Here is a 14,127-nt window from a genome sequence, read left to right on the forward strand (position 1 = left end):
CGGCCGTGCGTACCCGACCAGGAATTGTATATTCTTGTAGACCTTTTAGGACTACTAAATGAATAAAACTGTAGCCTACGTATTCATGGGTTTCAGGATATTTTTATACATCTAACTAGCGACCCGCCCCGGCTTCGCACGAGTTTTCTTAACGAGTGATGATGGATGGGTAACCCCGCCTGCACTACCGGTATACCTTGGTGGGGTACAAGTGAAGGAAAGGTGAGGATGAAAGCAGGTTAGCTAACCTATTGTGGCGAACTCTACTAGAAATAACCACGACGGTTAACCTCTGTTAAGTTCTACTATATATATATATATATATGAACGTACATGGAAGATATATAAGAAAAACTATTATAGTGAGGCTTTATGAATGCAATATAGTCCAAAACAATGATTTATAAAATTTTTATCTATTTGTCTGTACGTTTGTGCACACTAATCTCAGAAACGGCTTAACCGATTTCATTGCGGTTTTCACTAATACGTTGCAGTTTACTTCACTTAACATTTAATGTTTGTTTTATTTTAATCGGTTCATAAATAAAGAAGTTATTTCAATTTAAATAATCACATATAAAATGCTATAAAATAACCAATCAGTTGAATCGGCTGGAACTTTAAGAAGATATTAGGTAAGTAATTATCATTTAAGTATATAACACAATATAAGACCGAATTCATGAAAAGTTCCAATGGGAATGGTATACGGCAACTACATAATCAGATGCGGACAAAGCCGCGGGACACTTTTTTTTATACAACTTAGAATGGCAAACAAGCTGACGGCCCACCTGATGGAAAGTGGTAACCGTCGCATATAGACATGAGCAGTATATATGGACATAACAGAGTATACTTACTGTTTCGCCCATGATATCCCTTATGCTTTATCAATCCTGTGGACTCAGGTGTTATTCCTCTGTAGCCTGTACATTCACTGCCATATCCCACCCTTCAAACCGAAACACAACCATGCAAACACAACTGTTTCACGATAGAAACACGAATGGGACAGAGGTGCCCAAGCAAACGACTTTTATACAGTCTCCCTATGCTTAAATTGCGTTAATAGGGCTGTTCATCCATTTAACCCATACAATGAGTTGTAAAAAATATGGACTACAAATCCTATTTTTTAATGGGTAATAATGGCATGGTAATCCCGCCTGCGCTATTGGTATACACTGGCAGAGCACAAGTGAGAGGTGATAGGTGAGGATCAAAAGGCCGGTCGGTTAGTCCATCGTGACGAATTCAAAACTAAATTTGTCACGATAGTTTTCACCGCGTGGAAGTCGACCTGATATTGATAGCAATGCGGACTAACCTCCCCATTAATAACCATTCTTATTAGATGTCTACAGAATACATTATATATATATATACGAGGTCTGTCCGGAAAGTTCGTATAAAAGTGTTCTGGAATGCGAGAAAGAGGAGTGGGGAGGCCAGGTAAGCGCAGGACCCCTTCCTTATGTCCCTAACAATGCTTCAGTTCTGGTCTGACCGCCGTGCGGTGCGAACTGGCTTGTCACGCCATCTGTGAAATTACCTCTTAACGAAACCCCGTCGGCATGGAGCCCGCTTCCGTTGAAGAGCAGCGCGTCGTAATCAAGTTTCTCTCGAAACTCGGCAAGAATGGCCGTGAAATTTTTGCCGATCTCAGAACAGTAAAATCCCAAAGCAAAGAGTGGAAGACATCCGGGGAACCACGAACAAAAAAATCAAGAAAATCCCGCTCAAATGTCAAGACAATGTTGATTGTTTTTTTCGATGTTCGGGGGATTGTCCATCAAGAATTCGTCCCTCCAGGCCAGACAGTTGATGGAAAATTCTACGTCGATGTGCTCAGACGCCTCAAAGCTCGTGTGGCACGAGTTCGTCCAGAATTGGCGCGAGAGGGGCGTTGGATTCTTCACCACGACAATGCCCCTGCCCACACCTCTCTTGTTGTCCGTGAGTTTTTGAGTAAAAATTCCATTACGGTGACCGAACACCCCCCCCCCCTATTCGCCGGATTTGGCCCCGTGTGACTTCTTCTTGTTCCCAAAAACCAAATTGGTACTTCGGGGGCGGCATTTGGGGGACATAAATGAGATAAAAAAAGCTACGACGGGGCAGCTGAGAAACCTACAACCAGAGGACTTTCAAGGAGCCTTCTCACAGTGGAAACGGCGTTGGCACAAGTGCATTATGTCACAGGGGGAGTACTTTGAAGGGGATAAAATTGATTTACCTGAATAATTGTAAAATAAAATTTTTAAAAAACTTTTATACGTACTTTCCGGACAAACCTCGTATAATGTATTCTGTAGACATCTATGCGGTCCCACCGGGAAACTATCGTTTTTTTTTTAATTCATCATAGTGCTTGGCCAATTTACTTGTTTTCATTCACCCCATCATCCCTAAGTGGTCTTGTCAGCATACAGTAGCACAGTGCGAGGTTACTATTAAATTATCATTCTATAAAATAAAAAAATAAAATGGTTCTAAAATTTAAACGCAAAATTTTCAACAATTCTTATATTTTCTATTTTCATAACAGATTAAATTAACAAGGTTACAATATATTGTAACAATTGTTTCCGTATTAATAAGGCGTATGAATTACATTGACAATTGTAAGTTCTATTAAACCTAACATATTGAACTAAAATTCATTGTAATTTATTTATTCATTTGTACAAACATATATGTGTACATGACGGACTTAATGCTAAAAACATTCTCTCCCAGTCAACCATAAGATAGTGTCAGAATACTCGAATGCGGCACTAGTAATTATTGATATACATACTCGTACATACTAAAATTACATATATAAACGAATAAATATATATAAATAACAAATATACTCTATTATACATGAAATTGAGAATAATATAAAGCACTTACAGCTCGGATAAAGTAAAAAAGTGGGTGTGAACGTTTTTTTTTTAAAGACGGTTGGTTTAGTCGGTAGTCTCTTAATGGTATCAGGTAGCGCGTTCCAAAGTCGTGAAGAGTGTAGGAGATAAGAATTTGAAGCGTAACGAGTACGGTGAGAGGGGATAGATAGTTGGAGAGTATCACTGGAACGAAGCTTACGATCGTGAGTTTCAAAAAGGTACTGGAATTTGCTGCTTAAGTGAATTTGCTTATAATCCTTATAAGTAAATACTAACTACTATAATAGTTTCCTGTATCTCTGTAGGTATAGTAAAACCTCTTAAATAAATTGGATCGTCTTCACAAGAATAGCATACGTTTTATTTTTAATTTTCGTAAGTATTAGCTTATATCTCCTTACCGCGCGCAGCTTAAGTGGCTCCTTATCCAACTGCGTAGAATTACACGCATATTGTGTACTTTGCATTCCATTTTGTTCGACCAAACTCTCCCGACTACCTTAAAATTAAATTTCAATTTCATGGGAACATTACCAATCGTTGGCTTCGTCCGTGAAGGAATGTTCTTCACATGCCTGCTCATCGTACTGGCTTCATTTCCTATACCTTTACAGTTCAAGCTATTAAACACTGGAACACACTCCCACTTGACATAAGACCTACCGTAAGCAAGCCACCTTTTAAACATAAGTTGCGCACCTATTTCTTAGAAAAAACACTTTCCCTTTATTTGGTTACTCTGAGTCATAGATTGCTATTTTCTCTTCTATTACAGTTGTTTTATATAGTAATCTTTCATGTATTTATTTATATATGTATTAATTTATTTATTTAATATATTATGCGTATGTTGATTAATTTAATTATATTGTATTTATATTGTATAAATATTTCAAGTATTACTTTATTTTTCCTCTATTCAATAATGCACCGGATACTAATTTCTTTGTTTGTCCAATGGTTGACTGGTAGAGAACACCGTCCAATGTTAAGTCCACCAAATGTACATAAAAATTTACTGTACATTAAAGTGTAAATGAAATAAAATAAAGGACTAAGCAAAAATTATACAACAAAACTAATTTGACTAGGTAATGAGCTAAATCATCTGGAACATCAGTAACCTCTTTTTAACCCATTAATCGTACGTTCAAGCCTATTGACGTTGGACAATCATTACTCGATATCATCTTATACTATTTTACATTTATACGCAGTCATATTGTTTCTAATAACATTAAATAAAATAATTTTTCTACAATTTATAATCAGCGCCATCTATCGGTCACAAGCTCTTCGCTTTCCTATCACGCAGGAGGCTGGCTATGAAGAACTCTCCCGCTCTGTACGAGGAGCGAACTAGGGGTCCGCTGGCTGTGTACAAGAACCCTAGCTCGTTGCCTTTGTCCTCCCATTGCTTAAATTTCGTTGGGGTAACGTATTCATATACTTTGAGATGGCGTTTTGTGGGTTGCATGTACTGACCGAGGGTAACGCAGTCGACACCTGCTGTGCGCAGATCTGTAAATAATAATAGCGATAGAATTATGTATAAGAATAAACAATCTGTTTTTACTTCGAGGTCCTTATGGAGTAGGCACAGAGAACCGGGTTTCCTGTTCCAATATTGGTTTAAAAGAAAGTCTTTTTCTTTGAGCTTTCCTGTTATTCTGGATTAGCTTTTTCTAATCGTACGGCTTCATTAACTTCTGATATATGTAAATTAAAAAATAACACTAATTTATTTTATGCATAATTAATATTATTTCATTATTTTTCATTAATATGGTCCTGGCATGGGATGGGCTAGGACCATATTATCCATGGCCCTTCTTTTCCCATGGATGTCGTAAGAGGCGACTAAATTAATAGTCGAAGGATGGCCAACAGCATACCTCTTAAAACATTACCAAAGCTTAACTGCGGTTGCCAATCTGCTTACCAAGCGTGGCAATTACTGGCAACACTCACCAAAGTGAAGACATATATTCCGCAATGGATAGTTAACTCCTATTGATGATGATGAGAATGAAGATGTTGAACGCATAATTATAATCTATAATATCGTATTATGAATTAGTCTATCGATTGTTAAATTATATGTGATCGCAATCGATGATGATTAAAAAATCAATACCGAATGGTTATTAGGAAACATTACGCAGTGAATCTAAATGCCACAGAGATAGTTCTTATATCTAATATATAAAATTCTCGTGTCACGGTGTTTGTTACCAAACTCCTCCGAAACGGCTTTACAGATTTTTATGAAATTTTGTGTGCATATTGGATACGTCTGAGAATTGGCCAACATCTATTTTTCATACCTCTCAATGATATGGGTGACCCACCCCTAAATTTTTTTTTTTATTTTTCAACAAAATTTTTTATTTTTATTTCAATATGATTTAGCATTGAAAAATACATACAAATTCAAATTTTCACGCATTTACGATCAATCCCTGTTGTTTAATTGCAATTTTTATATGCCGCAATAGGTTTGCAAGATGACAATCGAATATAATAATTGTAGTTTCACGTATAGTTCTAGAAATAATGTATATGGTAAAACAACGTTTACCGAGTCAGCTAGTAAAAATATATGTAAAGGTACCTTTCATAGTTTGTTCCACCTGTTGATCACTTTCGCCGAGACCCAGCATAATGGACGACTTCGTAATTAAATCTGGATTAATATCTTTTGCTGTCTGCAACACTTTCAATGTTTGCCGATACCTGAAACATTGTCAATTTTATATGTTATATGAAGATAATATATACAATAATAATTTATTTAAAATATGAACTGAAAAATTTAAATTTTACAGAAAAAGGATTAAATGATTTGTAAGTAGGAACTGATGATTTTTCTCAAAGAAACATAGTTCCAAAAATTACTGTTTTTAACTTGCCATATTAATTTGACAGTAAATTTTTTTTATACAACTTAGAATGGCGTACAAGCTGACGGCCCACTTAGCTTATATATATAAAAAAAAAATGTGTGTTACATATTTCCTTTATTAGTTATGGAAAAATCCCCATTACATTCTTCATATTAACCATGCCGTCCTCTGCTTAGAATAGGCCACCCCTACCTTTCCGGGCGTGTTATAAAAGGTGACTAAGAGAATTTAATGGTTTAGGAATGGACAACAGCATACCTCTTAAAATATCACCAAAACTTAACTGGGGTTACAAACCTACCTTATAAGTGTGACTACAATTGGCAACCCTCTCCCCCCTCTCAAGGTAGAAACCTTTATTCAGCAGTGGACAGTTATTATAATGATTCTTTATCCTTGATATGTCATGTGATAGAGTTGTGTGACGTCATGTAAATAGAATTTCTGCAACTCACCCGGCTCGAGGGTCTCTCACGAACGGTGTTAATCTCTCCACAGTCTCGATGTTATGGGCGAACACATCGAGACCGCAGTTCGCTATTGTCTCGATCGAATCGCGATTGGCGCGGAAATCTGGCACTAGGCACTCCACCAGGATATCTTTATTCCTGTTCACACAAAAAACAATATACTATAGCTATTTAATAGAAAAGAGAGTAGTAGACAATATCTTGCAAAGAAAAAAATAACTATTTATTAAATAAATTATCAATAACTGCTTATAGTTGTCGAAGATATCATGTATATTTACCCCAAATCACTTGTGAGGTAGATAGAAAGAATTCAGTGCCAAAAACCTTTATGCTTACATACATTTTTTGCTTCATCTATTTTGTATTTTTATTTTTTTATACAACTTAGAATGGCAAACAAATTGACGGCCCACCTGATAGAAAGTGGTAACCGTCGCCTATAGACATGAGCAGTACCATGGACATAACAGAGTATACTGTTTCGCCCATGACATGCGTTGCCATTTCTGAGGACTCAGATGTTATTCCTCTGTACCCTGTAAATTCACGCCGTATCCCACCCTTCAAACCGAAACACAGCCATACAAACACAACTGCTTCACAGTAGAAACACGAATGCACATGAGTTACGCCAAAATTTGAGAATCTCAGATTACAAAGACACTTAGTTATGAGAAACCAAGCAGTGAACATATAGACGCATAACCATTCTGGGTTCTACATCTATGACTACAGACCATAGTTAATTTACAATTTTGGTTTTTAAATTGGTCTAATTGATCGCATATTATAGCATGTTTTAATCTTTCCAATTCCAAAAATCTTAAATTAATATTTTTTTTTTTATTATTGTAAGTTATACTAAATTTTGTCCTTTACTAGGTGTATGACGAAAGTCCCAGAGGGTTGACGTCAGGCAGGCGGCCGGTCGTAAAACTATAAGCCAAATCCTTTAGTAATATGGATAAAACCATATTGCACAGACCCCAGATAATAATTGGGATAAGGGTAGGAAGGTGATGAGTAGGTATGTGACCACCAACACTCGAAAATTGACCACCAGAAGTTCCACAATCTTCCATATTAGCCAACAATCTCCAACTGCTATACTTCTAATACAGAACTTGGCCACAGCAGAATATCAGTGTTTTGCTCTTTTAAGGGCAAAGCAATAAACTGGTGGTCTACCATGAAATGAAATTTCGAATTTTCGGGCTCAATTTCGTGTTTTTGTTTGTATCAAAATATCAGTAAAGCTTAACATTTCGTTTAATAGTCCAGAGGAATGATATTTTAACATTTTTAATAATTTTAAACGGCATGTACTATGTAATTTTAACATCAAATTTCTGTTTCGTTCGCCTCCGAAATTTCGGAAAATATTTCATGGTAGGCCCTCTGAGCTGTGACCATTTTGTGTTACTATGGCACACGCATGAAGGAAGGGAAAGAAAGGAGATTGATAGTTTATATATTTTGTTTTTTTTTTTGTTGCTTTTTTATTTTCATTCTTTTATCTCTTTTGCTGTGTATTATGTGTATGTTTGTTTTTTATTGTAATTTGTGTGCTGTAAATAATGTAAATAAATTATCTATCTATCTATCTAACTTTTGATAGTAACGTTGGTTTCGAGTGTTGGCACTCACACACATACTAATGGTAGCGGAATTAAACAAAATAATTCTAATCAAATAACCAGTGATATATACTTCAGCAAGATAACACCTAGTTCAGTAAAATAATTAACAGATGCTACTTACTGTCTCTTTATTTCTCTAACAGTTTCGGCAAAATGTCCAGAACCACCATCGGGTAAATCTGTAATGGATTAAAATAAAAGTTAATCTTTGGAGCGGACTAAACTAACTAGTCCTAACCATGCTCACATTGGAGGGAAAGGATTGTTAGTAATGCAGACTACCAGTCCCATTGCTAGCAATATACCCTGTCAGGTCGACCTCCACATGGCCCCTTGGAAATCATCATGAATTTCAGGTGTATTCATCACGATAGGCTAAATGACCTGCCCTTTCATCTCACCTATCATCCCTCACTGATGACCTATTGTCATCTATTAAAAAAAAACATGTTTACATACACATGGTTAGGACTAGTTAATAATTTATAATAGTGTTCCATATTACAAAAAAAAAACCAGTTATTTTTATCTAAACATTAAACTAATGAACGGATTTTGATAACAATTTTAAAACATCTCTAAAGCCTAATTGCGGTTGCCAATCTGCCTCCCAAACATGGCTACTAAACTACTGGTAAAACTCCCCAATTTTTTTTTTATATACAACTTAGAATGGCAAACAAGCTGACGGCCCACCTGATGGAAAGTGGTAACCGTCGCCTATAGACATGAGCAGTACCATGGACATAACAGAGTATACTGTTTCGCCCATGATACCCCCCATGCGTTGCCATTCCTGAGGACTCAGGTGTTATTCCTCTGTACCCAGTAAATTCACGCCATATCCCACCCTTTAAACCGAAACACACAACTGCTTCACGGTAGAAACACGAATGGGACAGAGGTACCCAAGCAATCGACTTTTGTACAAAGTATCCCTCTGGTCCCAAGCTTCCTCGACTTATGTTCAGCAGTGGACAGTTAAAGGCTGATATCAAGGTAGATTTAGTTACTGTCCGATTTGACCCACTGAAACTGCGCAGAGATGTTGCATCTCTGTGCATCTTCTACCAAATTTATCATGGGGAGTGCTCTGAGGAATTGTTCGGATTGATACCTGCTGCTGATTTTCACCACCGTACAACCCGCCACAAACTAAAGTTTCATCCCAATCATCTGGACGAGTGGCGGCCTTCCACCGTGCTGTTGTGGGTGATCATGGGCGGCGGTAGTCACTTACCATCAGGTGAGCCGCATGCTCGTTTGCTCCCTGTGTTGTAAAAAAAAAATTACCATCTCGATCAACTGATGTGAGTACAATATAGCCGAGTCCCCATTGGTTGATGGCGTACGCCGTGTTATATGGCTCCTCCGGGTCCAGGGGTGGCGGTGTTCGGGATGTCTTCACGGAGCAGAACATGCATCCTCGGGTGCACGTGTCGCCCATTAGCTGAAAGTTATATATAAGGTTGGTTGTTGGCACAAATTTATATGTTAAGTATTTAAGCATTTTCATCTCGTTTTTAGTGCCACTGATTTTTACTTATATCTGCTTAAAAATGCCAAAGAAATCTTTCTCGTGTTGATGTCATTTACCCTTGTCACTAAAAAAACTGTATCTCCCCCAAAAATTATTCAATTTTAATATTTTTTTAACAGCAAGCTAAACAGCGACTGATTTCACGAGCGCTATGACGCTCGTGACACTTTTAGTTGCAATGCGCACGAGCGCGATGGCGCTCGTCGGCACTCAAAGGCTTAATATAGTGCGTACAATACAAAATCCGTCTAAAGCATTTGGACGAAAACATGACTGCATTTAAACTCTATATTCCATAGTACTTTATACAACAGAAAGTTTTTTTTTTTTTTTGTTTCATGCAAACTATTCTGATACTAAAATGCACTATCTTTTAAGATTGAATTCAGGTAAAATGTAAGTTTTACTGTAGCGTACGTAAGTACCATCAGTTGCCTTTACATATACAATCAGACAGATACTCATACAATGACTATGTATTATCTCCTTTTGGTGTTCCGTTTTTAAAAACATAATAAGCATAGACAAGGAAAAAAATTAATAAACCTTTTACCATAATGGTAGCCGTTGAGGTGCCATGTTTGCCACCACTCCAGCACTCTCCGATATTAGGACACCTGGCCTCCTCACACACTGTACTCAATTTTAATGTACGAAGTTGTTTCTTGAGCTCGCTGAACTTGGAGCCTGGAAAGTATAATGTTTGTTTGATTTATATTAGATTATATATATATAGTTTGTTTGTTTTATATATTATATAGTTTGTTAACTATTAAACAATCGCAGTGCATGTCCCGGCATAGAATGGGCCACACCTTCCTTTCCCCTGGGTGTCGTAAGAGGCGACTAAGAGAGGACGAGGAATAGGTAACAGCGTCTCTCTTAAATCATCTTTTAAAAGTCTAACTGCAGTCGCTAACTCGCCTGCCAAGTGTGGCAACTACTGGCAAAATTTCCCTTATGGGGAAGACTTACATTCAGCAGTGGACGGTTAACGGCTGAAATAATAATTAGGTTATTTCCGAGCGCAATGCCGCAATATCCGCATACCCTCCTTTCCTATCTATATTCCTGATCAAATCTAGAATCACATTGGAAGGAGATGGGTAACAGTCTGTCGTCTAACTGCACATCGAGCAGATCAAATCTCGTAAAGTTCTCGATAAATCTCCGCCCATTATGCACAGTCTAATCAGCCGCGATTTCAATATATTGTTTAGCAAATCTGCAGCAAAATCAACAAAAGTGTTGTGTGAACGCAGTAAAACAAGAACGCGTATAAGAAGACCTACACGCATGACTACCTAAACCTGGTTTGTCCTTCTCTTTACTTTTTAGCCAACATTTACAGTAAAACTAAATCTGATAAAATAAAAAAACAACTAAATGTCACATGGCAATCGAAAATGTTAATAAAATGCTAAATAAAATTGTGAATCTTTCCTGTAACCAAATAAAAAAAAGATTTATTTAGCTTTTTCTTCATTTAAAGTGGCGAGTTGACAAATGTCCTGAATAAATTTTTAAAATAGTTTTATATTAGTATTTTTTTTTTATGCTACTTAGAATAGCAAACAAGGCGACAGTTCACCTTATGGTAACCATCACCTATACACATGAGTAGTACCATGGACATAACAGAATATACTGTTTCGCCCATGACACATTCATAATTAAACAAATACACTACCAGTTTAATGTAACTAGAATAGTTTTGATCACAAAGCAACAGACTTAAGTTAACACAGAGTAATTTTACAGTAAGTATTTTTATGTGCCACTGTGCAAAACTAATTTAGGATTGAGTGCTCCGCTTGCAAGAATATATGCTATTTAGATTCGGATATAGACGTAAGCCATGACTCGTTGGCAGTGTCTTGTGGTAAGATACTGAAGTCCATGTAGATTTGATAATATTGCCCAGTCTTGTTTTATATTTAATTGAATTTTGTTATAAGGAATATGTAATTATAAATTTAATTATGACATTTATATGCTTGTAATCTGTAGTCAATGTTGTGTATGCCTGCTATAGGTATGCATATCAGCATGCTACACAAAAAAATATATTTATGTATATTATGTATACTGTTGGTGAGCCTAATTCGAAATAAATAAAATAAAAATAAATAAGTAAGTATCAATTGATCTCAACAAATCAAATAGACAACCAAAACAAATGCACTACTATTAACTTCTGACAAAATCTTTATTGTCAGAAGTATATATATTTGTTTAAACTAAATGAATAGTTTATATTATCAACAACATGTGTATGATAACAAATTCATATTGCTTAAACTCTGAATAATATATCTAATATTCAGAACAATTATGATTACTGATTCAAATAACCATATTGTTTACATCATAACTGATAAAAGTTGATAATATAAATGAGATGATACTAAAGTACTTAATTCATTAAAACAAGCAGTTTTAATATATTAAATTGGGGGGAAAGGGATTGTTAATAATGAGGTCAAATAGCCCCATTACTAGCAATATATCCTGTCAGGTTGACCTCCACGTGGTTCCCCCTGGAAACCATCGTGAACAATTCTTGGTGAATTCATCACGATGGGCTAACTGGCCTGCTTCATCCTCACCTATCATCCTTCACTGGTGCCCCGCCGGTGTATACTGATAGCGCGGGCGGGGTTACCATTGCATTATCTCCCATTAAAATAAAATATTTAATTATTTGTTATACATTGTTAATATTATGATAATATTATTTTGTATATACATTTAACATATATTTTCTTACCACTCTGCTTAATATTTTGTGATGTTTTTCATTCTACGATATATGCAAGAATTTACATATCTTAACACAAAATAAGAATGTAAATGTAAAAATGTGAACATCAAAATATCATGATTATTTTGATGTTTATTTTTTTTTTACAATTACATGACATGTACATGATATATTAATTTAAAAAACATAGAATAAAATTATAATTTTTTTATTTTTTAAGATACTGTACTAAGTCTGGGCTCGGTAAGAAATGTCCTTTAGTTAATAACTATTAATATATACTCATTAAAACATGTATTCTTGAAGCACTCTGACCAGAACATCTACAGACTAACTTTTTTATGATATACCCACTTTAGTACCCTTAAAAGCCTGAAGTTTCAAATTTGACACCGTGGTTTGCATTCTTTCATTGTTAAATAAATATAAATATTTTGATTACCGTAATGTTTTTTTCGAAATAAATATATAAAAATATAGTTTTGATTTTTTTTTACTATTTTTCCCCATTAGTAAACACAGTAAACACTTATATATTGTTTTATTTGATTTAAAAAATCAGGCTTTTAAGGGTTAAATATAATAGCACTTTCACTATTATATTTATACTGAATAAAGTTCATTTTAATACTCATTCTTCATCATTCATCCCATATTCTATTATTTCAAATTTCATTTTCTTGGATGATTCTATTGGCGGTGATACCAACTAGGATCGCTTTCTCCTCATTTCTCCTTTATTTCCACTATTTTTACTCATTGCCACTATTATATACTCAATAAAATATGTATTCTTGAAGCACTGAATCACTCTCGCCAGAACATCTACAGACTAACTTTTTATGTTATACCCACTTTAGAACTAATAATAAATATTATAATAAATGTATTATATTTTATAATATAATATGCAATGTTAATAGGGAAGAAAATGATATAAAATTAACTTTAAACATACCTGTAGGTATAGTAGTTTTCAACCATGGAGGAAGTCTCAAACGATCCCTTTCACCTTTTTCCCTCTTCAGTTTTCCTTCATAGTCATTCCAGTCTTTTGGTCGATCCTCAGAGATGAAATCTTGTAAATTGGGTCCATCTTTTAGTTTCTCTCGTATTGCATCTAACTTACTAGTGTGTTTACATCTCTGGAGCTACAAATAAAAAATGCTATATGTAGAATCAAAATTAGAAGATAGGCTCACAAAGAACAAGGCTGTTTTAAAACCCTATATTACCTCAATTAGAGATTCAACTGCTCAAGTAATGATCATATAATTTGTTACAGACATAGTACTTGAGATGGGATGAACATACACTTTTTATGTTGATCAAGCGAAGTTGCGGACAAAAATGTATTCATAATTTGCCAGCAGACCAAGAAAAAGTACTACGATGTGATGAGAAGACTGAAGGTCAAGGCGTACTCACCTCTAAGTTTCTGGGGAAACACAGTTTTATATTATAACGGAACATTTTACCACAATGTCTATAACATTGTATGTGTAAATAACTTTAATGAAAATGGCATGAGATCTATAAACTAAATCGCTTATTTAGAAATAAAAATTTGATAAACTCAACATTACGATATATAAAGTTTTTAAAATGATTGTCAAAATGTTGCTCTATGATTATTGCATTATCGTAAAAATGAATAATTTTTTCAATGGCTATACTTTTAGAATCTGCGATTGGGGTCAATTCTGAGGCATTATTTCTGTAAATTATCTCGTAACCAAATATGTATTTTATGTCGAATGTCCTTGAAAACAAAAAAAACTTTGCTGTAATATTAATTTTAATTTTAAAGATAAATTTATAGATACAAATTCACAAAGACACCTTAGAATGGACAATGATTATTCAATGATAATTGTTACAGAAACTTATGTTGCATTTTAATACAT

The 14,127-nt window shown here is 35.1% G+C and overlaps 1 protein-coding gene across 1 annotated transcript; it reads right to left on the reverse strand.

Moving 5' to 3' along the window:
• Positions 1-2,517: 2,517 nt before the first annotated feature.
• Positions 2,518-13,848, reverse strand: LOC113523319 (lipoyl synthase, mitochondrial). The gene is made up of 8 exons (XM_026909240.3): positions 13,649-13,848; positions 13,179-13,371; positions 10,010-10,143; positions 9,210-9,366; positions 8,038-8,095; positions 6,259-6,411; positions 5,512-5,633; positions 2,518-4,418 (listed from the first exon to the last, which is right to left on the reverse strand). The coding sequence occupies exons 1-8, from the start codon at positions 13,691-13,693 to the stop codon at positions 4,183-4,185; spliced, it is 1,098 nt and encodes a 365-aa protein (XP_026765041.1). The 5' UTR covers positions 13,694-13,848; the 3' UTR covers positions 2,518-4,182.
• Between the last annotated feature and the right edge of the window lie 279 nt (positions 13,849-14,127).

The sequence above is a fragment of the Galleria mellonella genome, unplaced genomic scaffold (assembly GCF_026898425.1).
Source record: "Galleria mellonella isolate WM207_F2 unplaced genomic scaffold, CSIRO_AGI_GalMel_v1 utg96, whole genome shotgun sequence".
NCBI lineage: Eukaryota > Metazoa > Arthropoda > Insecta > Lepidoptera > Pyralidae > Galleria > Galleria mellonella.